Genomic DNA, 26,568 nt, shown 5'->3' with positions numbered 1-26,568 from the left:
TTATTTTAATACCATGGTACAATGTTTATTTCAAGATCATGTACAAATATTTTAATAGCTTTTTGCAGCATAAAAAAAGAACAACACTACAACCAGTTCTGCAGTGATATTCAGTATGCTAATATGTTCACATTTCCGGTGTTTTCTATATTTTACATATTATTAACAAATCCCATGATGTGTTACTCCAAAAGAGTGTCCATCAACCCCAAACACATTGGGTCCTAGTGAAGATATAAAAGTTAAAAACTGGTCACAATTAACTCTTTAACTTCCTCAAAGATTTGGGCACTGAAGTCTTTATTAAAATATAATGCTAAACAGTTAAATAGGGCATTTGTTGGGACTACTTTCAGCATTGGATTAATCCATATTTGGTGCTCCTGTATTTGTGTATTGAGATAAAAACAAACAATGTGTGTGTGTTCACGGGAACACATTAATTCATGGGATTTTTCAGATGTGCTGATGGTTGGGTATGTTTGTGGGACATGATATCAAGTAAATGAATTTACACAGGAGTTACATGAACAGTTCAGTTGTCCTTCTTCAGCCCGAGCTGCTGCTCCGCCTCCTCTCTCAGTAAATGCTTCTGGATCTGAAAGAAGAGTTTGCTGTGAGTTGCACTGAAGGAGAAGAGAGTGAATGGACCTTACCATTTAAACATTGTAAAATAATGAATAATAAAAACTGTTCCAAAAGTATCCACCTTCAGGGATGGGACGGATGCAAATCTACAGAAAATCATTTGCTTTATTTTCATTATCGATTATAGACAAGCTGGTGTAACTTCGTCCAAAGGTGACAAAACCTGCCTTTAAACACATCACAAATAATATGTTTTTAATGAGTGGCAGAATTGATGGTAAGCAGATTCTGTTGGGAAATATTGGCAGATAAACGAAATAATTAAAGTAGAATTTAGTTGCAGCGCTAATGTTTTACGAGAATGTTGCACAATTTATCTAAATAGTTATAATTTTAATTAACAGTATTTAATTTAATCTTACTGTACACTATTTAGATTTACATTCTGTTGTTGTATATATCATATTCCATTTACATGTATATTGAATTCTTGCACTATTTGTTTTATTTGATCATATAACTATGTTGCATTGTTGGAGGAGCTCGGGTCAGAAGATTTTCTACGCAGTAGCTTTGTGCATATGACATTAAAACCTTTGAATCTTGAATCAAAGAGCAGGAAGGCTTTAAGATAATGATAACCAATGATGAGATATGATAAACAGAATATTTAGATTGATGGGATGATGAGCCTCAAGTATTTATCCCACATCATCATCATAATCATCAGTTTTCTCAGATTTACATAAAATCTCAATGTATTTTATAATATTACATGATGTTAGAAAATGGCTTTAGTACTCCAGCTGACGTCTCAAAATGAGTTGCGTTGTCTTGTAATTGCTATAATATTCAATCTTCTTATCTAACTGTCAGCGACAGCAAATCATTTTTGTTCAAATGCTTTCGAGAGGTGGGATTCACATTTTCTGAGATATTAAGGCGTCACTTATTTATGGGACAAACTATTCTGCAGACCAGTGTTGACAATTTGTAGCCAGGACTATTTGCAAGCACTGTTAATACTGAGTGGATTCTCCTAAAAGTGACTTTAGGCGGAGGGCTGGTTTGATCTGATACGCTGCTTTGGGACGGGGCCCGCGCCCCTCAGGGTGGATGTAACAGAGCGCTGTGCGTGCAGACCACCTAATAGCTCCCCTTCCCTCCTGTCTCAGGGCGCTCAGGGCAGCCTGTTTAAACACCATGTCTACAGTGAATTACTTCTAACTGCATCCCAGGAGAGAAACACAAGAACTTGAGGCCAGGTCTTGTGTTGAACTTCATTTATCACAGACTATAATCGATCTGGAAATATAAACCTTGTTTGACATTGTCATTTATACATTTCTGGAATGTATGAGCTCTTACCTTTCCAGTGATGGTGAGCGGGTAGCTGGTCACAAAAAGTACGTAGTGGGGAATCTTGAAGTGTGCAATCTATAGGGTGAAGATGGAGAGAGTTGTTCAACATTTTTGGGAGGAAGAAATATCTTTAACCCTTATAGTGCCTCACTATAAAAAAGTTGCTCTAGTATCCTTAAAGGATATGTCCCCTTCCTGAAACTGCTATAACATTTCATATATTAATAATAATATTCACTTTTCACTGTCTTCAGTCATCATGAAAACTACTTAGTATTCCTTGATTTTCACCATTTTAATCCTTTAAATGTTAGTTTGTAAACAAACTGTTGCTTTTTGTAAAATAATTTTAATTATTCTTAATTATTCTCATTCTCTCTCATTCTCTCTCTCTCTCTCTCTCTCTCTCTCTCTCTCTCTCTCCAGACTCTGGGATATGTCAATGAATATAACACACCATTTGCCTGATGTGTATTTTCCACAGAGAGAAAAAAAATAGAAATGACTCAATCTGGTGGAAAAATTGTAAAAAGTACAATGCTGAAGCCTGGAGAAAACATTGAAATGGCAATGGGAGGAGAAGTTCAATGGAGAATTTTCTGTCGTTAAGTATCCAGCTGTCTGTATAATCAGTACCTAGTTTATCCAAGACTCATTATAGGATGCTGAGGTTTAACTTCCAAAACAGCCAAAATAAAGGAAAAAAATCTAAAAGCCACACATGTCCAAAGTGAGGCACAAGGTTTAAATATGACATCTTGTTATAAAACATGATAAAGGACACTGGGCCTCACCTGTCCTTTGCAGTAAGCTTTGATTTCCTCTGCAGTGCAGTCCTCTCCATCTGCCAGTTTAATGCAAGCGCACACTTCTTCACCCAGCCGTAAATCCTCAACTCCAACCACCTGGGGAGGAAAACAAAAACAAAAACAAATGTAGCTCTGCAGCAGCAAAAGAGAGAAGCATTGTTTCTGGTGCATCACAGAAACATTAAGATGTTTTCTTACCTATTTTATTTTTGCTTTAGGTTGGGCATTACACTGCTGTAGTATGTTGTCTTGTGTTGCATTTTGCCAGCAGAAAATATAACACTTCTATTAGACTGCATCTTTTATTTTAATTTAACAGTACATAAATAACAAAAAGGTCAAAACCCTTAATATTTCCTGATAAAAAGAAATAAACTTAAGAAAAGTTAATTATATATCCAAAATAGGAGGATGATATTTCAATTAGAACATTGTTTAAATGTTAACAAATAAAAAAAAACAGACCCATATTAATGCAAAAAACAGCCTCTAACATGAATTACTTGAACTGGACAAAAGTGTGAATTATTTTATTTTATTTAAATCTATGACTTTGTTTATGTCATGTTTTCTGCTCACCTGGGCCTCCTTGACTTTGGGGTGTGTGTGCAGGAACTGCTCGATCTCCGCAGGGTAAACGTTCTCTCCTCCTCTGATGATCAGGTCTTTGATCCGGCCCTCGATTTTACAGTAGCCGAACGCATCCAAGCTGCCGATGTCTCTGCAGGGAACGTTCAAACATCAGCAACTGGATGACATAAATGTGATTTAAACATTTTAAAATAAAAACAAGCTATACACCGACAGCTCCCTCTCACCCGGTCTTGTACCACCCGTCTTTAGAGATGCACTCGTCTGTTTTGGCCTGGTCCCCCCAGTACTCCAGCATCACGCAGTACCCTCGGATCATGAGCTCCCCCGTCTCCCCCAGCGGCATCACCTGGCCTGTGGTAGGGTTCACCACTTTAGCCTGTGGAGCATACCATTATATGTTAGTTATTTAATACACAAAGGAATTATGGTATGACAATCCATGTGTGACAACCCATGTCATTTTTATATATGTACACTCAGTTTCTACCTTTTTAGAAACAACTTTCTTTGCTTCCAGAACATCCTGAATTATTTGTGGCATTGATTTGAGATTTAAATACTTCTTCTCGACTTTGTTATTTAAGATTTGTCTGCAGCAAATCTTTTGCTTTACACCACATCTAGAGTTTTCTTCTTTGTCTAAGCTCTTGAGAATAATGTGTGAAAATAGAAGGGGTTCAGACATTTCTGAGTAACTCAAACATCAACTATCACTTAGACCACATTTTTTCCACAGTTCTGCTACATGACAAGTACTCAGAACTTTACACAAGTTAATCCAACAATATCACAGTGTAGTGGTTACAAGTTAAGTCCTATGTAACATTCAAGGCTTCACTTTAGTAAATGTACAAATGTTGTAACAAAATGTACTTCAAATATGAAAGTACTTGTTGGGTGGTAAAGGCCCTTTTTAGAGAGTTTGTATTATAATACGAAAATCTAATTATTTTAATATTACAACTGAGGCTTTAACACAAACAGCTTTTGGATGTTACAGCTGACGGAGTACATTTGACCTACTTTATGTAATGTTGGAGAGTTTGTCATATTTGTATAAATGTGTTAGTTTGTTGTTAAGATTTGAATCTATGAAGTAACTAAAGTTGTTGAACAATTGTATTGAGTTAGACTCTTCTGAGTTGTTGTGGAAAGAAGTAACATAATATGGAAAATACTCAAGCAAAAAACCTCAAAACCTAATTTGACTGGTAATGTAATAATGTATTTTGTACATGATGTCTGACGTACCTCTAAGTGGTCGAGGATGCAGCCGACGGTCTCAGACTTCCTCTCCATGTTGTCTGTCGGGAACGCGCAGAACGTGACAGGGCTGTTCTCTGTGGTGCCGTATCCAATCTGTCAATCACAAAAAAAGAATAACAATATTAATAACTTTGTTTACATGGCTCCTTTTATACACAAAACACAGTTCAAACGGCTCAACAGTGATGCATTAAAACCAAAACACAATAGCACACAAAGATATAATAAAAGATCCAATGAAAAGGCAGACAAATAAAAATAGTTCTTCTTTTAATTTCTAAAATGTCTTCAGTGCTTGCGTATTTTATCATGTTGTACAGTACACGGTTTCAAAAATACATCATAAAGCCACGCAGGATAAATAAACAACCAAGTGTTTGGCATGTGTTCCTAAGCACTACTCAAATGATTAATCGCCTTACAAAATGGTTACAGATATTTTTTGACCATCACCATATTTACTGAACTTCCTTACTTAAATGAGACTTTCTGCTTGTCCTTTACATTATTAAAAAGGAAATGATTGAGCTTTTTCCAGAGAGATGTGTTGCTGTGCTCAGTGAGGGATTGTAGACAGGACCTGCAGGGCATTTTAGAAGCGGAGAACTTTACCTGGAAAATCTGGGAGGAGATGATATTCTCATTAAAATGTTAGATTTGTTAAGTAAACTCTAGATTCCTTATCCTGTATGGGTCCATCCATCTTATAAATGCAGGACCTGAATCTGACCCAAAAAGTTTCCAAAGTCCTGCTGCAATTGCTATAATTGAAGTGACTCAATCCTTTGAAACCTGTGATCACCTTAAAGGAATACACCTTCAAAATGATTGTTTTTATATAAACCAGTCGTGTGTTAGAAATCTTAAAGACAACTTGTCTACAGAGTGAGCAAAGAATCCAAAAACAAAGAGAGGTTTTGTTGAATTAAAGTAAATCAGGTTGGTTTAAAGGGGCCCTATTATGGTTTTGATTTTTCCCTTTCCTGTAGTGGGTTATATAGCTTTTAGTGCATGTAAATGGTCTGCAAAGGCTCAAATCCCTGTGTTCCCTCCAGAGGGAGTTTCTCTCCCACACACTCCCCCCCTACCTGAAACACCTCCATTGGACTCCTTTGTTTACTTCAGTAACATAGTGACATCACTATGTAACACCCACGCTTCTATTGGCTAGCACTCAAACACATTGTACATATTAGGCTAACAGGGTGACCAACCACAACAGAGCCGGCCAGCTAACCAATCAGAGCAGACTGGGCTCTGGTTTCAGACAGAGGGTGAAAAGAGGTGCTGCGTCACAGGCAGTATGAGAACAATAAAGAGCTTTTTGAACATTAAAGCATGGAGACATGTCCCAGGAGAGGCACAAAATACTTAGATGAACCTGAAAATGAGCACAATAGGGCCCCTTTAACCAAAGATGTAGTGTACGAGTTGTGTAACAGTTCCATAATGGATTTTTTTTAATATAATTTTGCTGCTATTAAAAGCGGACGCAATTTTTTTTCAATGTTTTTTGATAATTCGCTCATCGTGAAGGAATGCGATAAATAACTAACTTTTCCTCAAGAATTCAAGGTAACAAGGGGTGTGAGTAATTGATACAAAAATAGTAATTTTGGGGGTGAAGTATTCCTTTAAGTACTCACAGGTTTGACTGAACGGACCATTACATAATACCGCACTCATTTCAAAAGAAATAATTCGCAGAGGAATGTAAAGTGGCATCTAAAAACTTTCCTTTGTAAGTATCTTTCTGCAATTGTTAGGACCTGAAACAGCATTTCACTGCTGGCCAGGCATCTGGAGACTATTATGGGTTATAGAGCAGCTGCACAGGAGCGGCTCCTTTCCTGCCACCGCAGACTGAAAAACAATAGAGACGTCTGGCACCGCACACATCGAGTCTGACCTGCCACGTTGTGAGATTTTCACCTGTAAACTAACACTAGAAGAGCAGTGTGGTCATGATCCTGGACTCTGGATATGATACATTGAAAAAGGAATATTTACATTTATAAAAATAATAAGTTAAATATAGCAAGGCTCTAACATTTTGAGCTATTTTTTATTATTCTGAGAGTAGCAGACAACAGCTTAATTACTGTACTGAACATTTACAATAATTCAGACTTTTTTGCATGAATAAAAATAGTGTTCTTGAGGTAGCGTGCATGTTCTAAAGCCTCTTTGCAACGTATTCGAAAAGCAAGTAAATGCATGTAAAAAAACAAAACATGCATTTCTTCTTTAAATATTATTTTATTTTTGTTGAGATCAATTCATTTGAAAACATATTTAAAAATTCTTATGGGCTTTATGGAGACATCGTCTACAAAACGTTTTTGAGTAATATCCTCATTCTTTTAGCAAAAGTATGGCTAAGAGAAGAAAGAGAAACATCTGCCTGTACCAATGTGTTCCACGGGCTAGCTGCCCACTAGTGGCTCCTAGTACTACACTCCTGGTACTAGGATGGGTTAAAAGCAGAGAACACATTTCACTGAGTTATTCTATATTGATAAATCTATATTTTTTGACAACTCTCGGACTAAGCATGTGTAATTCTCTCATCATTGATCAGTTTATCATGTGCATCCAGCAGCAAGTCAGTCCTTCCTTCGTGTTTTGCAGAAATGCAGCAGAGAGTGAGCCTGTGTCCGTGTCGTCCTCCTGTTCATTCAGGGTTAAATTCTCACAGACACTTGACTTCCTCTTGCAAACCTCTCACTCCAACACTCTGGCAAGCCCTCCTGGTTTTTTTTTTCCTCAAGTAAATGTTATAAATAGTGCTGTGTGCTCTGTTGACCGGCCATCCTCCTCTCAAAGTGCATCGCCCACCTTCGCTCGGTCCCTCACCTTTTCTCTCCTTCTCTCTGCGTCTGATTCAACACAAACAGCTCTTCTTCTTCAGAGATCTTCTATTGGAGACTTTGCACAGGACCATCAGCTTGTTCTTCTTCTGCTACATAACCGGAAAACATTCTTACTAAATCAGCGAGTTCGTCAGCATGCGTTGTGTGAGCTGGTTGCTGTTTGGGACCTCCATCCTGGTCCTGGGCCTCGCGGTGCAGGGAGCCCCGGGCCAGTGCCCAAACCTGTGCCACTGCCACGGGGACCTTCAGCACGTGATCTGTGACAGCGTGGGGCTGAAGAAGATCCCCCGGGTGTCTGAGGTCACCCGCCTGCTGAACCTGCAGAGGAACAGCCTGGGCAGCATCCCCACAGGGGCCTTCACCAACAGCAGGGGCCTCATCTCTCTGCACATGCAGCAATGCCAGCTGAGGGAGATCGGGTCCCAGGCCTTCAAGGGGCTGAAGAAGCTCATCTACCTCTACCTGTCCAACAACCAGATCAGCAGCCTCAAGCCCGGCGCCTTCAATGACCTGACGGAGCTCACCTACCTCTACCTGGATGGGAATCAGATCAGCGACCTCGCCAAGGGCGTCTTCTCCCCCATGATCAACCTCTTCATCCTGCAGCTGGACGACAACCGGCTCCGGGAGCTGCGCCCGGGGACCTTTACGGGGGCCAAAAACCTGCGCTGGCTGCACATGAGCGGGAACGAGCTGACCACGCTGCAGCCAGGCTCTCTGGACGAGGTGGAGAATCTGGCTATATTCCACCTGGAGAGGAACAGGCTGTCCACCTATCCCATCGCGGCGATGAGCAAACTGCGGGTGGTGGAGGAACTGACGCTGGGGAAGAACCCCATGAAGACCATCCCAGACATCGCCTTCCAGAGCTTTGGTCGCTACATGGAGAAGCTACACCTGGACAACATGGGGCTGGAGAAGGTCAGTCTGTGGTTTTACTGGGTATTTACTAGACTAGAGACTAGGGTGAGATACTGAGCCTGCCTTATAGATATGTTTTCCTTAGATTGTATATTTAAACATAATAACTTTAAAAGTAATCATCTAGGGAAGTTTCATGGTGATATATTTTAGATAAAAAAACGTTTAAAATCAGTTCATCTCATGAAAAGGTCTCTATGCTTTACTGTAGTGTGTGTCTTCATATTGGTTTATTTGTTTTGGTCTGGCAAACCAGTCTCCACCATATTCCATCAGCATATATACATGTATGGGCGCGCCAACGATCCACGCCCCCTTATCTGCAGCCAACAGCATCACACAGTGCCTACATGTGTGTGAATGGATGCTTCTACCATAGACATATTACTACATTATTTTAGAACCTGATATTGTGACTGAAAAGTATGGAATAGTTGGTTTACAGTATGTCATCCTGCTTTGTCTCTATTTGGCTGGATAGAAAGTCAGATCTATTTTGACTAGACAAACACTACACTATCGCTCATGAAATTCTGTTTCATGAAACACATGTTTTAAAGGGTATGATCACATAAAATTGTTGGTGTATAGTCATATAAATCGTTTTGGTTTTATGTCTGAAGCTTTCTCCAACAACCTGCATTTTGCTGCTTTACCCTATTTAATAGGATTGAATATCTTTGGGTTTTAGGCTGCTAAATGTCATATTTCAAAAATGTAACTTGAACAATCTTTTATATGCAAAAATGATAATTGATTCAGAAAATGTTAAGAATAAATTATAAATAAAATAAAAAACAGTTCAATTAGATAATAAAAAGGTGTATAAGTAATAAACAAAACAAGAATACCTAGCAAACATATGCATTAAATCAAACTCTCAATAAACAATACGTATTTTGCGGGGGAATTTGGGTGAACCGAACCTTTAACTTTTAATACGTACAGTAAGGCGGCTACAAGGCACTTCATAATTGTACTTCCATAGGACACTGAAGCTGATGTTTTCCAAGATATCCAGGATCCATTTTATAGATCCATCTATAGAAAGGCAGTTAGCAATAATTTTCCATAATTTAAAAAAAGTGTGCGTCTTATTCAGTTAAGCTCCAACATTTGATGCGTTCTTCCTTGGCCCATGCTACTTCAAATCGAGCCAGAAGTGTTTTCCGTTATCCTGCTGACAAACAAATCAAACTGCAAAACAACCCTGGTGGAGCATGAACACTAAAATCTGCCACATATTGACGTTTGACTCTTAGCCAGGGTTTGAGTTTTTATCACGACATGATGTTCAGATATCAGAAACACGAGACACATGTTTCCAGCCTGTACAACATCCATCTATTCCACCATATCCTACACAGCTTCAGTATGAGCGTACATACAGTACGAGCTCTATGCTATACCACACATTCACAGACATTCCTGAGTGCACATTTGCTTCATGCTTGAGGTTAATCCAATATTTGAGTGTACCTGTGCCACGGTATGGAGTAAAACAACAACCTTCTCACGCTGGGACTGTGTGAGAGCCAGGTGGAAGCAGCAGGAGGCGGCGAGTGGCGCGAGATTAAGACCATTTTCCAGCCAAATGCAGATATTTTTAGAGTTGTTTTGTTTGCTGGACCTCCGCCAAGCATGTCCAAATCTAATTATTACACAAGTGTTATTTTCAGCAAGGTGTGTTCTCTACTTTCAGCGAGAGGGTCTTGTAAACAGGTCAGGAGGGGTGAGAGAAGACAGGTAAATAGAGGCAGGGTGTTCCACAGTGCATGAAGAGGAGTATTTTTAGCTTACCATCGCCCCAGTTGAATGGACAATTGGGCCCTTTGCAAGCCTTCCTGGCAAAGAGGGAGACGACAGAGAGCGAAAACACCCCGGCCATTCTGGAAGTCATCCATCTTCCATTGCTTCAAAATACCAGAGCCTGGGCTGCTCGTCGCTCTTCAGTGGAAATTTACAAACAGCTTCATCTCCTCCAGGCTCGCATAAAAACAACCCTTCAAAGCTCGGCTCCTCTCCCTCTTCCTTCACAAAACTTGACACGCTGAGATGGGTTCACCTCGCACCTCTCTGAAGCTTTTAGCACCCTCGCAGTCTCAGATGCTCATGGAAAAACGCAGGGCAGTGACCGTCAGTGTTTACATAAGTGCTGCAGCAGAAGGAAGGATGAGAGGAGGCTTTCATGCTAGAGAAACAGTGGAGAGATTCCCCAACTCTGCTTTGACTGACACACACAAGGATATGTGTTGGTCTGTGTGAAGCATGTTTATATCAACACTGCATGCACTATAAGCTCAGAACTACAATAGCTTTAAGAAAGGTTTGCATCGATTCATGTACTTTTTTCCAATAAGGACTCTTGTTTTATCCCAAGATCAATGGCCATGCCAGCACCTTGCATGGTAGCTGATTGCTTATACATTGGAATGAGCATATGATAAGATGGTGCTATAACAATTCAGCCAGTCACAAAAAAGAAACTAGAAAACACCATTCAACAGTGTTCAGGTGTTCACCAGGAGTTTCCCCCTCTACCGTTCCAAACAAAAGGAGTTAAATCTCACTCAACTGTCGCTCCCAGCTTCCTTACAGTCAAGATGGCCGACAAGGAATAGGAAAAACTAGATTTAAACACCTCATATTATGTCTAACTTTAGTGAATAAGAACATATCTTGCATATAATATATCTGCAGAAGCTCCCATTCAAAATGACACAAAAAGTTTCGACGCGTGTCTGTTTTTAAACCACGGTAAAGGCCAAAATGTAGCCTCCAATAGACAATAAGCAATGCTCGTTTTTTATCCTTTTTCTAATTGTCGATCACTTGCGTCCCCTACCTACCAGTTAAGAGGAGAAAGCAGTTCAGCGATAAATAAAACAGTCAGAAAACCTTTATCTTTTTATAATCTACAGAAACCAGAAGAGTTCATTGAGCATACAGTCACTGACTGATGGGCCCTACTGTATGCGAGATAAGCTCTTGGTTAGCACACACACACACACACACACACACACACACACACACACACACACACACACACACACACACACACACACACACACACACACCGCTGTTGTAACGTTGGAGCAGCCATGTCGGACGCTGCTGTTGATTCCTTCCTCGATACAGTCCACTATAATCCTACCAGGAGGACGCGCGCGCAAACACACACACACACACACACACACACACACACACACACACACACACACACACACACACACACACACACACACACACACACACACACACACACACACGAAGTTTTGGTTTATGTAAGCCAGGCGTAATGGTTTTTGTAATGTCTCTTTTTTTTCTAGTTCTCTGACGGTGCGTTCACTGGTGTGACTGCAATCAAGACACTGAACCTGGACAACAACAAGCTAAAGTTCCTTCCCAAAAGCCTGAATTTAAGCAGCATCGCCATCACCAACCTGACCCTCACTAACAACCCGTGGGGCTGCACGTGCCAGCTAGCTCCATTGCGGAGGTAAGAGATGCACCTTAAAAACAAGACGATACAGCCTCACCGGCAGCTCAAACTTAACTCTCTTCTGGTGTCTACTTGCAGGTGGATGGACTCTAGTCGCAATCGTCCAGAGGCAGTGTGTGCATCTCCCCCTCAGCAGAAAGGAAAGCAAGTGATAGACAGCACCGCCTTGAGTGGCTGCAAAGTCAAGTCAAAGAAAAACAAAAAGGGCCGACGTAACTCGCAGTAGTAGAGGTAACTGCCACCTGACACGCCAAGGACACAACTTCATTTCCACATCTTACAAACTGACCTGATCAACTATTTAAAGATAATCAGCAACTCTTTATTATAATTGAATAATCGGTTGAAGTGATTTTGAAGAGAAAAAAAAGGTAAAAACGATCTGATTCCATGAGTACTTTCTGGTTCCCACACTTTTCTATGACATTCGACGGAATAACTTGAGTTTTCGACAGATAATTACATTTTTAGGACGCCATCTTGGGTCCAACATTTGTTTACCATTCCCTAAAATTGAATGGATCCAAATATCTAATCTTGTAACCAAGAAAAAAAAATCAATGAAAATAGAAGTTGCAGACCTAAACTATTGACAATATAAGACTAAAGCCAGAATAAGATTAGTTTAGCATAAGGACTAAAAAACCCTGGTCACACAGGGAGTTGTGCTTGAACATTTCTTAGCGAAGATCAAATATGGAACATTTATATGAGCGAGCTTTTTTAAAGTTTAAGAGGTTTTTTTCTAAACCTCTTAAACTTGTCTTAAACAAGTTAGGGTAGTTTAGCATTGCATAGGAGTCAGCAAAGAGAAATATGTGCAAATCTTACAAATGGTACTTTAAAATCAGTATAATTAAAAATAAATACAGTTTTCTTCTGTTGTTTTTGAAAACTTCCCTTGGAAATATGTGACTGGAGGCACTTGACCTATGAGGTGAAATGAAAGTGAAGTTAAAGGCTGGGAAGTGGCACCCTCACTGATAGCTACTTTTGCCTGAGGTGCAGTTATTTTCCTCTCGTTGAGTGCTTAATCACATGCTGGGATGGTTTGGTGTGAAGGTTTTCCGGTGCGATGCGATTTTGGATCAGACGCTTCCACATGAGGTTTAACTTAGTGTTGGAGTGGGCGGCAGTAGGCTTTGCATGGTGCAGTTTTTTCCCTCCTCTCTCTCTCTAACCACAGAACTGTGTGTCCCGCCCTGTGTCCCCAGCTTAACTTTTCCGTGTTGGCCCTGGGGTTCAGTACACAGAGTCCAGGTCATGGGGTCTGTGTTTCATTTGGCTGTCCATTTTGTGTCTTTCCACAGGAGACGCTGAAGAGGAGCCTGTCCAGGTGGCTGGCTACACATGCAACTAAAATAAATGCTGACTCATTATACTTCAAAGCTGTCCCTCGATTCATCTGCCAAATATTGTCCCTAGTGTAAACACAGACAAAAACATTCCTATTTACCTTTGCTCTCCGTCTGTGGCGCTCACACCGGACAAATTAAGAACTTTATAGACCTGAGACATAACTTTACATGTGTTTTCCTTCATTTATATAAAAGAAGCACACATACAGTAAGAATGAACTAGCAATGTGCAACATCCAGGTTACCAACTAAATAAAAGATGCATTTGTGTATTTGAATGCTACAAAAAGCACTAAAGACAAAAATCTTGTCTTTTATTTCTGGTTCAGAGAACAGGATACATGGTGAAAATGAGAATATTTGAATGCTTGCCTTGAGGATAACTTAAAGTCTTGGTTAGCATGAAACTCAAACTAGATAAGCTAAAAGGAAATGTTCAACATTTTAAGATAGATAGAAGATAAAGGCTTAATCACTGTTTTACAGAGAGTGAGATTAAGCTACAGCTACTGGTTAGCTTAACACAAAGACTGTAAACATTGGGATACAGCTAGCCTAGCTTGTTTGCGATGTGACAAAATACCCCAGCAATACCTGAAAACCTACGTTATCAACATTAACAGATACTTTGGTAAGTTAAAACATTATGAAATGAACTAAACTCTTTATCTTTGATTAATTATTGATATAAAAAATAATGAATCTCCGTTATTTCAACCCGGTCTCATTGCATTTCGTGTTATAGTCACTAAATGAATCTATTGATTCGTGTTCACCAACACGATTTTCGCATTTCTTTCATGTCACACGAAAAGGGTTAGAAGGAAAAAGAGATTTAAAAAAATACAGATTTCAGTATTCTGACACAGAACGATTTTAGAAGCAATGTATTTCTATTGGTAGTATGTTTCGTGCCTGCACCAAATAATAGCAAATTAGAAGAAAGAAAAAAAAAGAAGAAACACAGATTTCAGTATTCTGAGGCTCTGAGCCCCATTTATTTACCTCGCGGACGGCAAAAAAACTCAGACATTATACAATTTAAAATAAAAGGGATAGGCTTAGGGTAAGATATTGAATAAGAAAATGTTTTTATGAACCACACAGCTTCTGGTATTCCAAGACCCGACCGGACAAAAAGACGTGGTGCAGGCACGAAACATACTACCAATAAAATTCATTACTTTTAAAATCGTTCTGTGTGAAATGAAAAAAATGAAAAAATCGTGTTGATGAACACGAATCAATAGATTAAATACATTTCGTGACTATAACATGAAATGCCGTGAGACTGGGTTGGTTATTTTGGCGGTTACCTGTTTTACCCTCGGCTCCAAAAAAGATTAGGAGGCAGAGAAATACCTTAGTGTCACTCAAACAGGTATCAACAATTGGTTATCCTCTTTTCAGCTTGATGTCATTTTTAAACCCACTAACCCATTAACAATACTTTGTAAAAGTGACCAAAAGATAAATAAAAAAGAGATAAAGAGTACTTATTTCTTAAAGAGGTTTAAGTGCGAAATATTTGGATAGAATTATAGCGTGAATCACAGGACACAATTATCATATTTTGTCTTTCTCTTAGTGCCATTTTCCCTGTATGATGGTTTTGTATTACCCCAAAGAAACTAAAACTGTATATAGTTTGTATTTGGCACGGCTAAGAATGTAGACAACAAACAGTTAATCCGAAAAGATGATTGCGTTGTGTTATTTTGTGTTTACTATAAAGCAGAAATATAATATATATACTTTACCTTTATTTAAAGTGTAAGAAAAAGTAAATCATTTCTTGCAATATGTTACCGACTGTTGCCTTTATGCATTATAGCCTAATGTGTATTCAATATCTTCACAGTTCCTTGACTTTTGGAAGGGTTACCATCCAATAAACCTTTTACAAAATCATGTCTTCTGTTTGTCTTAAATATACACTTCTTTTTAAGATGTCTAACAGGATTTACCTATATTCATACTTTTGCTCAATCTAATGGGCTTTTCTTAATGATTTGTTTCCCCCTAGTGTGTGAAAGCTGAATCGTTTTTGGGAACTTAAACTGAATTTCTGATCAGTTGTTTTGATTTATATTATCTATAATAAAAATTTAAAAACACTATTATTTGTAATAGTTGTACTTTTTATTATTTGTAATAGTTGTACTTTTGACTTACTGTAATTTCCTTGATGTTCATCACAGAAAATACCTTCTTCACAAGTTCTCGAGGACAAGGGGAGCCAGCCATGATGCCTACATAACAAATAGAAAAGCATGTTAAATCCAAGGCAATCACTTTTTTCAATATTCTCAAACGAATACTAGATATTGGCAGGGAAAAGACAATGAATCCTCAAACGGTCACTTCTTTTGTCCATCCATAGCAGAATATCAGCATTTTGCTTACCTGCCTCAATGGATGACAAGTCATATTTAGCCAATTCTGGTTGACAAATCATGTCAACATACATGGTGGGGGTGCCGTAGATGAATGTGCACCTGTGAGAACAAATAGAAATAAAACACATTTATTTTAGATAATAAATCCAGCATTACAATGAGTTTGTGGCTGTTTTCCTGGCTGATTTCCTCACGTTAAGGAGACACTTTACAAAATGTGACAACATGCTATTATTTGTTCCTTTCTAATTTATTTCAACATGTTATAAAAATATCATGTCTTATTTTTAATATAACATAAAATATGTGCTATGCGCTAGAATTTGAAAGTACGCAGCCGAAGAAAATCTGCCTCTTCCTTCAGACTTCCTTATAGAGCCCCTCCTCCAACACACACGAACGCGCACATAGCCAATGAGGGCACGAGATAAATTTGTGCACAGATGGAAGGCTGACAGGCAGGTAGGCCATCCAGTTACTTTAGCCGGGCCAGCTAAAATGACTGGATGTTTTTTTATGTATTTATTGTCAAAGCATTTAATGTGTTCATTGCTATCGGGATGTTAAGAGCATTCCATGGAATATAACAAAAAGTGTTTCTGAAGAGAATTACCTACCCCACCTTTAAGTCACATCAAAGTGAATGTAAAGAGAGTCAGTGTGTGAGAACAGAACGCTCTTATCTTTCGCGTTTGATTTAGGTCAAAGGCAAAGTTTGACAATTTGGGAAAAAACGCTTGATTGCCAAGAGTTATAAGGAGATCGATACTCCTCTCATACCTTTGCCCTAAATTAGAAGCTCCATCCAGCAGCTGGTGAGCTTAGCACTAACACAAATGAATTACTGATGAATATGATTTTTGATATCCGCGCTTTCGTTCTTCATCTGTAATGGAATGTACTGTAGGGTGTATCGGCATGCTTTCTGATACACCCTACAGTACATTCCATTACAGATGAAGAACGAAAGCGCGGATATCAAAAATCATATTCATCAGTAATTCATTTGACGACAGATGTTAAAGTAAACTGGCATGAAGCATTTACAGTAGCATGTATTGATATGTCTGGTACTCAACATGCCTTTGCAATGAAATATAATAAGCCTGTCACAAGCAGAATAAATGGACAGGATTTAAGGAAGTCCGTTTTGAATCATCGTTTGGCCTTTTGGCTATCACGATTTTTGGAACCAGAAGCTGCACCACTGTAGAGTTCAGTACAGCCAAATGCTGAACAAGACATTTCTACTCAACCAAAATGTTACAATTAAATTTCATTAAGTGAAAAGTAACTGTTAATTGTTAAAGTTCTAAGATGCAAACAAGAAGAGCATCTCTTCCTTACAAATCAGGACGTTAGCAACATGCTAATTACAAGGTAGTCTGCTATTAATCAAGTGAAAGGTAAGATCATTTTTTAAAACAAAAATCTAACTTTTTTTATGCTACAAGTAGAGTCACACCTACTGGCCGTTACAAGAAAGGCAGGTTCAAGGGACTTCATCTTTGGGTTCACTTTTCAGACTTTGAGTTTGCAGCTGAGCCATATTTCAGCAGATTTCTGTGAAGGGTCCATCAGCTCATGGTTGTGTTTATATTTTCTCCTGTGAGTGAGAGCGTGGGGAGGGGCTCCTTATTTTCATCTAAAGTATCAGACAGAGAATCAGCACTTTTGAAACAGGGCTGAAACAGAGGGGTTTATGGGATGCTACAATGCATGATCTGTTTGGTGTTTGGAGCCAAGCACTTCAGAGACATGTTTTGTATATATCTGTGAAAAACAGTATAATAGGAGACCTTTAAAGCTAGAGTTTGCCTACAAGTGATTCTTGTTGATTCTCTTCTCTTTGTACATGACTAAAAAACATGTGATATCTGATCTCCCTCAGGATCCGACACTAATGCATACCAGACTCAGCAGATGTGACCTCAAGCTGGAGCAAACACAAGCTACAGTAAAGCATATTTTTCCAGCCCTCTAACCTTTCAGCATACAGCTTTCCAGATATTTGATTTTCTTTCAAATAAAAAATATATATGCAGATTATTTTTAGTGCACAACTGCTTCTTGCTTGCACTTTGCGGTTGGATAATTTCTAAATGTAAGCCAAAGAAGTCTGAAAACCAGTTCTCACAGCAGTTTTGAGAAAGAAAGGGGATTATTTTAAGCACATGAAATCCTTTATCACAGGCAGTAACAGGATATTAAAGATCAAACAGCTTTCTGTCCTACTAATTTCATATAATCCTTTTTAAGACTCCAGAATACATTAATGGACCTGGCCACGGATTGCTGACATTACCTTTCACTCTCGATAGCTGCTAAATTGGCCTTTCCATCGTACCCAGCGGAGGGAAAGATCAAGGAGACGCCATGGACGGCCATACAGAGCCCCCCTCCCACAGAGCCAAAGCAGTGGTACAGAGGCACAGGCAGACAGATCCGGGTGTGAGGCTGAGGGACAATATCAGGAGGCAGAAGGGACATCATTAGGGAGGCAATTTAAAAAGAAGGAGGATGATGCATCATAATGTATTGATAAACTACCACCCTGCTTGCAAAAGCATGTTTCTCCTTTATTATTTTAGACAAAAGTACACTATCACATTTCCATCCACAGTTTGGGGAAGGCCCCTTTCCTGTTTCAACATAACAATGCACGTGTGCACTTTCCAATATGTTTTTCAAGGGTCTTGTGAAATAACTGAAATGGCATTGTAACAGTATACATGTTTTCTTAATAACAACTGTTGGAGCCAATTTGCTTTGGGTTGTGCACGGGGTTTGTCTCTGTGTGTGTGTGTGTGTGTGTGTGTGTGTGTGTGTGTGTGTGTGTGTGTGTGTGTGTGTGTGTGTGTGTGTGTGTGTGTGTGTGTGTGTGTGTGTGTGTGTGTGTGTGTGTGTGTGTGTAGTGTGTACGTAGTAGTTACTAGTAACTACTAGTAGTAGTACGTAGTACGTAACGTANCCGTTGTGATCAGCTGTTTTAGCGCAGTTCTCCAGTGAAGGGGGGGGGGGAGTCTCCCTCCGCAGCCTAGTTTTCCGTTGTACAGACCGACGTTAACAGCAGCCCCGTCTGTGCATATGGAGACCAACTCTGTCGTCCGGTGATCTAACCGCCTTCTGGAAAAGCTTCACAAGTACGTCGGTCGGTACGCAAATGCGCTTTGTGACACAAGAGACAATACGCATTTCAGATTGTTGCCGCGCATGCGTACCTGCGTACCAGTTATGTGCACCCCTGACTATAGTATAAAGGATCATGCTAATCAAATTCGGTATTTCCTTGTTGAATGAGTACAGTATTTGTGGCAGCAGGGCATTGTGTGTGTGGCTTATTGATGCCTTTTTCATATTTTTTGGACAATAGTGAAGCTAAATGGTTCAGAAAAGGAAATGTGTCCAGTTTTGATACACATGCAATACTTGTAACTACACACACATTTAGTGATGGTTGTGGTCCTGTTATGGATATGGATCTTCAATCCAGAACTCCATCTATACCCTGTTATCATTCTTCAAACCCTCTTCTGTTGCCTTCAAATATGCTCACTGATCAGAAGGCCTTAATTAAACTCTAAGATGATATATTGTGTGTAAAGACTCACCCTCCAGATGTATCCCAGTCTCTTTCCAACGGTATAGGCATTGTTGACGATGTTGTGATGAGACAGCGTGGCTCCCTTTGGAGCTCCAGTTGTGCCCTGGTAACAGACATAATTACGAAAATAAATGAAAACCATAAAAAGGTCTGATACTGTCCTTCAAGATTACTGATAAGCTTCTTGATTTCTCTATGAACATGGTGAAGCCTACCTTCAGTCAATGACAAATTGTATCTAAAGTGTGTTCTTTTGTATTCTTAATAGCGTCACTTGATAGTTTGATCATTAGTATGACAAGTATATCACTTTGACCTTTGTCCTAATAGAAATAATAACATTAAAGTAAAACCTTGCACACTGTGAAAGACTTTTGTGGCCCTATATGCATTTCTATTTTATTAAGATAACATTTCAGCCCTCAGGCCTTCTTTAGGTCAAAAATCATTATCTTGTAGAAGGCCTGAGGTCCGAAATGTCACCTGAATAAGAGAAATATTCAAATGTAGTACTGTGCAAAACCTTTTTTCTTACTTTTATGTGCACTTTTATGTGTAACATGTCCAAAATGTGATCACAGTGCAACTTTTGTCAGTGTGCAAGCATTATACATCATGTCAAGGGTTAAAATATTCTCTGTTCAGTCTATATAAAGTTAGATCCAGTGTGCGCTTTCTCCCAGGAGATTCTGCCAGAAAGAAAGGAAACTTGGCATGTGTTCAACATGTTTCAGCGTGCACTGACCCCAATGGGGCTCTTTGAATTTCCTTAAAAAGGTAAAGAATGCAGGAAAATGCTGAAAACAAATGATAGATGGATACAGCGAGGAGGGGCTAACTTAAAAACAGCAAATGACAATGCTACATAATATTGCTTTAAGGGCAGCAGGAGTTACGCAACCATTACCGAGGTGAACTGGATGTTTATTGGGTCGTCAAAGGACAGCTTCCTCTGCAGATCCTGGAGCTGCTGCATGTACTGGCTGCTGCCGGCCTGCATCACGTCCTCCAGGAGAAGCATACCTGGCTGCCGACTATCCACAACGATCACAGAGCGGAGGTCTGGGAGTCTGAGGGGAAACATACAGACAACATCTGGGTAAATTCTTTCAAACTGAAGTGCTCCAAGGTACACAGCAATATTCAGCTTTGACTGTCTGTCTGCAATAGAAGCATGCTACTGATCAATCCCTGATTCCTGTATAGCCTAACTAATATTTCTGTAAATGTAGAATCAGGCTACATGCCCTCACACACTGAGGGCAGGAGTTCAAATCACCACTAGCATGGCATATTTCCTCAAAGACATTTTTTACATACCACCAATAATATCAAAGGCACTGTCTACACCAGAATTTAAAGCAGCAACATTTATTTGAGGGAACAGAGAGTCAGCTCTCAAATTGGTCTGCCTGACTATCGTAGCGTATCTTCTGTCAGACTATAAGACTGTTCCATGAGACACATGTCTAAAGCCCTGTTCACACGTGGCATTATACGTCTCTGCGGGCAGCTCTATTTAGAAATTTGACATCACCCAAGAGGCAGCGAGAATGCATTGATAATTGATTTATTTTACATTTGGCGCATGTTTTTGGTAGTGTGTACGGGATTGAGTCATGGGCAACTTTGAAGGAATGCTTGTGCAGGAAACAACTTCTTAAATAATATTGAACAAACTGTGGGAAGTAAATTAGCAACTAAAATAAAATGCTTAAGATCTGACAGTATCTCTGAAGAATCTTTAAACAACACTCACATGATTTAGCAAAAAAACAGAATTGAAGTTAAGCAAGATAACTAAGTCATTAATATCAGAAACATATTTTTATTATTTAGTTATTTGATAACTATTTACCATTTACATTCATGTTGCGAATTAGCATTAGGGTTTTTGGGATGTCCAGTCAAAATTGTAACCAAATCCAGTGAAAAATAGACAATTATTTGTGGCCTGGAATACCCAGAGTTCCAAAATGTAATAAATGCATAACGGAAAGCGCTATAAGATTTTGCGAGGGCACATGAATTGTACAGTATAGACGTTTTCACATGATTTCTTTCCAGATAATCCATAACTTGCAGGGAGTTCTTAGTGAGTGTACATGTTGGTATTGGTGAGCCCCAGCAGCTGTACCTGGCGCTCCTGATGTCTCCTGGGGTGGACGTCTCGATCTCTGGACATATCTGTCTCAGCATGTCACAGTACTTCTGAGTCCTGAACTCCGTAGGGCACACGATAGCTTTACACCCAACCTGTGGAGAGAGCAGCACATGATTCACTTTAATGTGAAACAGTCTCTGCGTGTCATAACAATAAAACGTATGTAAAAGTCGCCCACCTTCCGCAGTGCAAACTCCACTTCCTGCAGCTGGTACGCTGGGTTCACAGACACCTGTCGGGGGGAAACCATTAACAGTAGCTCAGACGGCAGAAAATGAAGGTTTAGAGATTAAAATGGACCACAGCCAAAACTATGACAATGTTAAGAACATATGTACCACCACTTAGGTGCGAATATTCCAGATCAACGTGTAAAATGTAATATTAATAAGGGAACACTTTTCCACTGCTTCTGGGACTGCCCAAATATCAAAACATTCTGGAAAGATGAAAACTCTGTATTCTTGGTGATTCTAAATCTTAATAACACCACATAATAAAATTACTGTTTAAAAAAAAACCTTTCTCATTGTCTTGCGTTGGAGAAATTGACCTATGCTATAAAAGGGAAATCCTGATGCCTTCTATAAAATATGAGAACATCCTTACAGTTTTTGGAAAGGAACTAGTTACGACCTGGTCAATCTGTAGGCAATATATGATTGTGATGTAGATTCCTGTCTACCAGCTTTGTAACAAGGTCCACTTACATTATTTTTAATCATTAACAATAATGTAGTAATCCTCGTTTGTGAATCAACTAGTGAGTGTTTGTGGCAGCAGGACAGTTTATGTTCAATCAAAATGAACTAGAGAGAGTGTGTGTGTGTGTGTGTGTGTGTGTGTGTGTGTGTGTGTGTGTGTGTGTGTGTGTGTGTGTGTGTGTGTGTGTGTGTGTGTGTGTGTGTGTGTGTGTGTGATCATGTTAATGATGTTGCTCATTGATGTTTTTTAAACTGTTTATGGACAAAAAAGAGCTCCAAGGCCCAGAGATAGAAGCCATAAAATCCTCCTGACAGCATTAACAAAGAGTTATGTCACCGTCTCTCTAATATTCTTTATGCCTTCCTGTTAATGCACTACGCTGTAGCCTTGACCCACCATTACAATGCCAGCTCTGGCTGTGGCGAACTGGATCAGGATCCATTCGTAAGTGTTGGGACCCCACATGCCGAGCCGGTCTCCTTTCTGCAGCCCAAGAGCCAGCAGCCCGGCTGCAGCCTGATCCACCTACAGAGAGAGGAAACAACATAATCAGGTTAAACGTGTTCCCAAAAAATGTTTGTGTAGGAACGCTTCCTGGACTTCAATAGTTTTTGACATTTTTTTTATACTTGTATTGCGGCAGTGTTTGTGTTTAGGTCAAACAAGACAATGCCATGACAATAAAGGCGTTTTAAGTGTGTAGAGTGACTTAGAGTTGTACCATGTTTGTTGACTTGAATTGATAAAGAAAGCATGTCACTTTGACAAAACACATGCAGCGATGCAAGTCCATCAAATAAAGATACACATTCTCAAGGGCGCTTTATTCATCTAAGACTTTGGATTATTTTGATACAATTCTTTGATGCATCATGTCACCAGTAAACTACAATTGATCCTGTATTCCAAAAAAATATGAATTCTCTTAAAGCTCTTTGTAGTTTAAAATGCATTAATGTTTAGGCACCAACACCTTTTTTTAATGAATTAACAGCAGAGATGTTTCATGAAAGCTGCATTCTGATTATTATATTCCTGCTCTCTTTTTGCAAGATTAACAGTATCCCTTTTTAAGGTCACTGGGTGAAAGTTAACAAACTATACAGGACTGAACTGGCAAGTTATCTTGTTTCAGGTTGTATGTCGCCTCAACAACCTCCACCAATAGGAATCCACTATTTCACCTGAGCGCTGACACCCAGGGCGAAATCATTCCATACATTCTTGCATTCAAAGCATGATTCCTTTGTATGCGAAGTGATGTATGAAGGCGCCTTGGAGCATTTCAATAACTAAACCCAGTTGGCATGGTTGTGATGATTTAAATTTGATTAACCATTTAGTGGTTAATTCTATCTGCTAATTACTCATTGATGCATGGAAAGGCCTGCTTCCAGCTTTAATTGAGAGAGGGGAACAGGTTTGTAAAGTTAGTAAAATTAGGTTAAAGATTACTTTACAAATGTTTAACTGTAAAATGTAATTACAAACATTTTGCAATTACCTTTATACTAACTCTTTTCACTGGAGTTCAGGTGCTGACATGTTATTGGTCTAGAGTGAATGCTGTGGAATAGTTTGAGAAGGTGATGCCATCCCCATAACTATCACTTTTAATGAGTTGTACAATCATACCATGATGGTGTAAACATTAACATTGAGAACAATGGCTGGATGAACAAGTTTCTTAAAAAGGCACTCGGAAGTGGACCTACATCTTAAAGAGGTAGGCAATTATTTTAGAAGATTTTTTTGTTTTTTCCATGTACATTGGGGCAAATCTGCTTGTTGCAAGACATCCCAATGCAGTCTGCAGTTGTTATAATAAGCCATAGTCAGAAGGGCTGCAGAATAAGAAAATAAAGCAGGGTGACATTGATGAACACAGGACTTCCATGTTTGGATTCAAGCACCAAGTGTAGGGTTCTGGGCCTTTTCTAAAAACAAGCATTGCAAACAGGGCCACAATGTATTTGTCTCTTGGCATTCCAACATCCAACCTACAATTTGAGAAGAAAAAACTCACATCCTTCTGAAGCTGTGCGAAGGTTTTGCGGACTCCATCTTGCAGGAAGACCACGGCCTCTCGGTCAGGGAAGCGCTCCACCGTCCTCAGCAGGGAGTCTCCTACCGTGGAGTGGAGTAGAGAGGTGGTGGTCGTGCCGTGGGCGTAGCTGGTGATGAGAGACGGGATGATGGGCGGGGAGTCCACATGGATGCCACTGCAGGGAAACACAATATATTTTTAGACACATGTTTTCTTAGTCGTCCATGTCAGTACGTAATACATTTGGACGGACAAAACAAGACATTTTAAGATGTTACCCAAGATTCAGAACAATTTCAATATTTTCTGATATTGTACAGACTAAACAACCAATCTATTAATTAAAAAATTATAATCAGCAGATTAGTCAATCATGGAGATAATAGTTTGTAGTGCACAAATTAAATGTCTTATCTTTCTCTAACTAAACGAAGAAAACAAAAAGTGTTGTTTGGGACAAAAATGTAATAAATTGGATCCTCCCATTAGGTATATGTATGGTTAATTAATAAACGTCTTCGTCTTGATTATGATGTTGATTAATTACTGATTTAATCCACTTTATATTATTAAAACTGTTCAAGACTTAATCAAAGAAAATGTGTATTTATTGTCAGGATGCTAAAACTGAACAGCTTCCTTGTTGAAACCCTCGTCAACTCAGCAACCTCGATTTCATCTCCTCTAGAAACTCATTTACAGGGGCTATCGTCAGCTGTTATAACGTAACATAATGGTTTGTTGATCTGATAAGGGAGAAGTCAAATGATAACGGTTTCCGCATGGGTTCAACTGGACTGTGAGCCCACCTTTCACACAGAAACACAATGACCCACAGGTTTCCGTGCAAAAGAACAACCTATTGAATATTTGTGAATAAATGATAAGAAATGAATAGCTCTTTAGGTTATAACAGGGCTGCACTGACTTGTAGCGTTACAATTAAGGTATTTTTTGCATATCCAGATTTCCATTTTATTATTTTCTATTCTGTTAATTGTCATACACAATGTTAGCTAATCACAGTTGGTCGTAACAGTGAAAAAACTCACAAACGTATAACGTGAATTAGGGCAGTGCCTTTTGTAAAGGGTCACGTGTTAAATAAAGGTTGTTAACCTCAAGTTCCTTACTCAATGGGTTTGATGTTTTAGCGTCATTATAACAATAAAGTAATAGAAGCTTTATTGTTATTATGTAATACAGTATGTTTGGTTAGGTCATTATATACCAACCTAGTTGAGTGAAGTATAAAGTCATTCATTAAATGTACTTTAATGCTCACAATTGTTAGTAACCTGACTGACATATTAGAGGGAATCATATTGTTTACATCATTTTAAAAAGTTTGCCTATTGCGATTTAAACATTTCCTTTAGACATATTGGGATTTGGGGGAAATCTTCTTTATCTAGTGTTTGTATTACTGGAATCAAAATCAATGATTGCCTTTGTGATTCATGTTAATGTGATCAGCAGGCTGCAGGACTTACTGAATCAGTGCATTGAGTGGGTTTAAATTATTACAAGAATATAGCCAGGGGGGGGCATACTCATCTGAACACCTGCACAACAGGAAATAGAAACAATGTAAGAATTTGTATTTTGCATTTAGTCTCCTGTGGGGGACTGCAAAACCACATGCTGGTGCTTCTTTAAACTCCTCCCCTTCCTCCCACGTAGTTTTCATCTATGGTTTTCATCCCCCATTATTTGTACTACTGCTTATTATTTATAACATACCAAATAAATAGAAGAGGAATGTATACAATGTTGTGTCAAGATTGTGCAAAGCATTTATGAGTAACTCATCATTTTGTAGATTTGAGTTGTGACAGTCATGATTTTTCAAAGCACATTTTTTTACATAGTCATAACAAAAGAGAACGTTTATGAAGGAATACATGGTTTATAATAACACAAGAGGAAAGTATCATTGTGTTAGAAAGTGATAAATCTTGACTGAGCATTATTCCTGTTATTTATCACGACATGATGTATCTCACCGACTCGCTGCAGGCAGGGCTGGATGATGCGTCCATGGTCTCTGCAAAAGTTTAAAAGATCTTGAAAAGCCACTGTTGCTCCGAAGAGTCTGTGAACACAGCGCAATCTTTGGGATCATTGTGTGCAGATGCAGATCACTGCGCCCCTGAACACAACACTTGAGCAGATTTCCACACTCCGTAAACAGAGAAGTTATCCAGAAGGACTTCCTGTGCACCGCTGGAGAGAACCACGCTGACTGGGAACACTGGGAACGTCTCTCTTCTCAGTTCAACTGCAGCTTTTAGCCCCCTGCTCGGACCTTGATCCTTTACGTTTCACACAATTGCTGTGAGAGCAGCAGTCCTGTCCTCCTGGTGGAGCGCTGCG

At 39.2% G+C, this 26,568-nt stretch overlaps 2 protein-coding genes across 2 annotated transcripts; one reads left to right on the top strand and one right to left on the bottom strand.

Annotated features, from left to right (window-relative positions):
• Positions 1-26,568, bottom strand: acsf2 (acyl-CoA synthetase family member 2). The gene is made up of 16 exons (XM_010769954.1): positions 26,199-26,568; positions 24,172-24,367; positions 22,542-22,670; positions 21,619-21,672; positions 21,414-21,532; positions 20,184-20,346; positions 19,284-19,379; positions 17,978-18,129; positions 15,680-15,771; positions 15,449-15,525; positions 4,605-4,712; positions 3,578-3,729; positions 3,339-3,480; positions 2,745-2,855; positions 1,957-2,025; positions 1-598 (listed from the first exon to the last, which is right to left on the bottom strand). Exons 1-16 carry the CDS (start codon positions 26,315-26,317, stop codon positions 536-538), a joined length of 1,842 nt encoding a protein of 613 aa, XP_010768256.1. The 5' UTR covers positions 26,318-26,568; the 3' UTR covers positions 1-535.
• Positions 7,156-14,117, top strand: chad (chondroadherin). The gene is made up of 4 exons (XM_010769953.1): positions 7,156-8,413; positions 11,743-11,912; positions 11,994-12,146; positions 13,226-14,117. Exons 1-3 carry the CDS (start codon positions 7,628-7,630, stop codon positions 12,139-12,141), a joined length of 1,104 nt encoding a protein of 367 aa, XP_010768255.1. The 5' UTR covers positions 7,156-7,627; the 3' UTR covers positions 12,142-12,146; positions 13,226-14,117.

The sequence above is a fragment of the Notothenia coriiceps genome, unplaced genomic scaffold (genome assembly GCF_000735185.1).
Source record: "Notothenia coriiceps isolate Sejong01 unplaced genomic scaffold, NC01 NC01_scaffold00008051, whole genome shotgun sequence".
NCBI lineage: Eukaryota > Metazoa > Chordata > Actinopteri > Perciformes > Nototheniidae > Notothenia > Notothenia coriiceps.
Note: the sequence above shows the minus strand (reverse complement) of the source record. Positions and strands in the feature narration are given on the sequence as shown.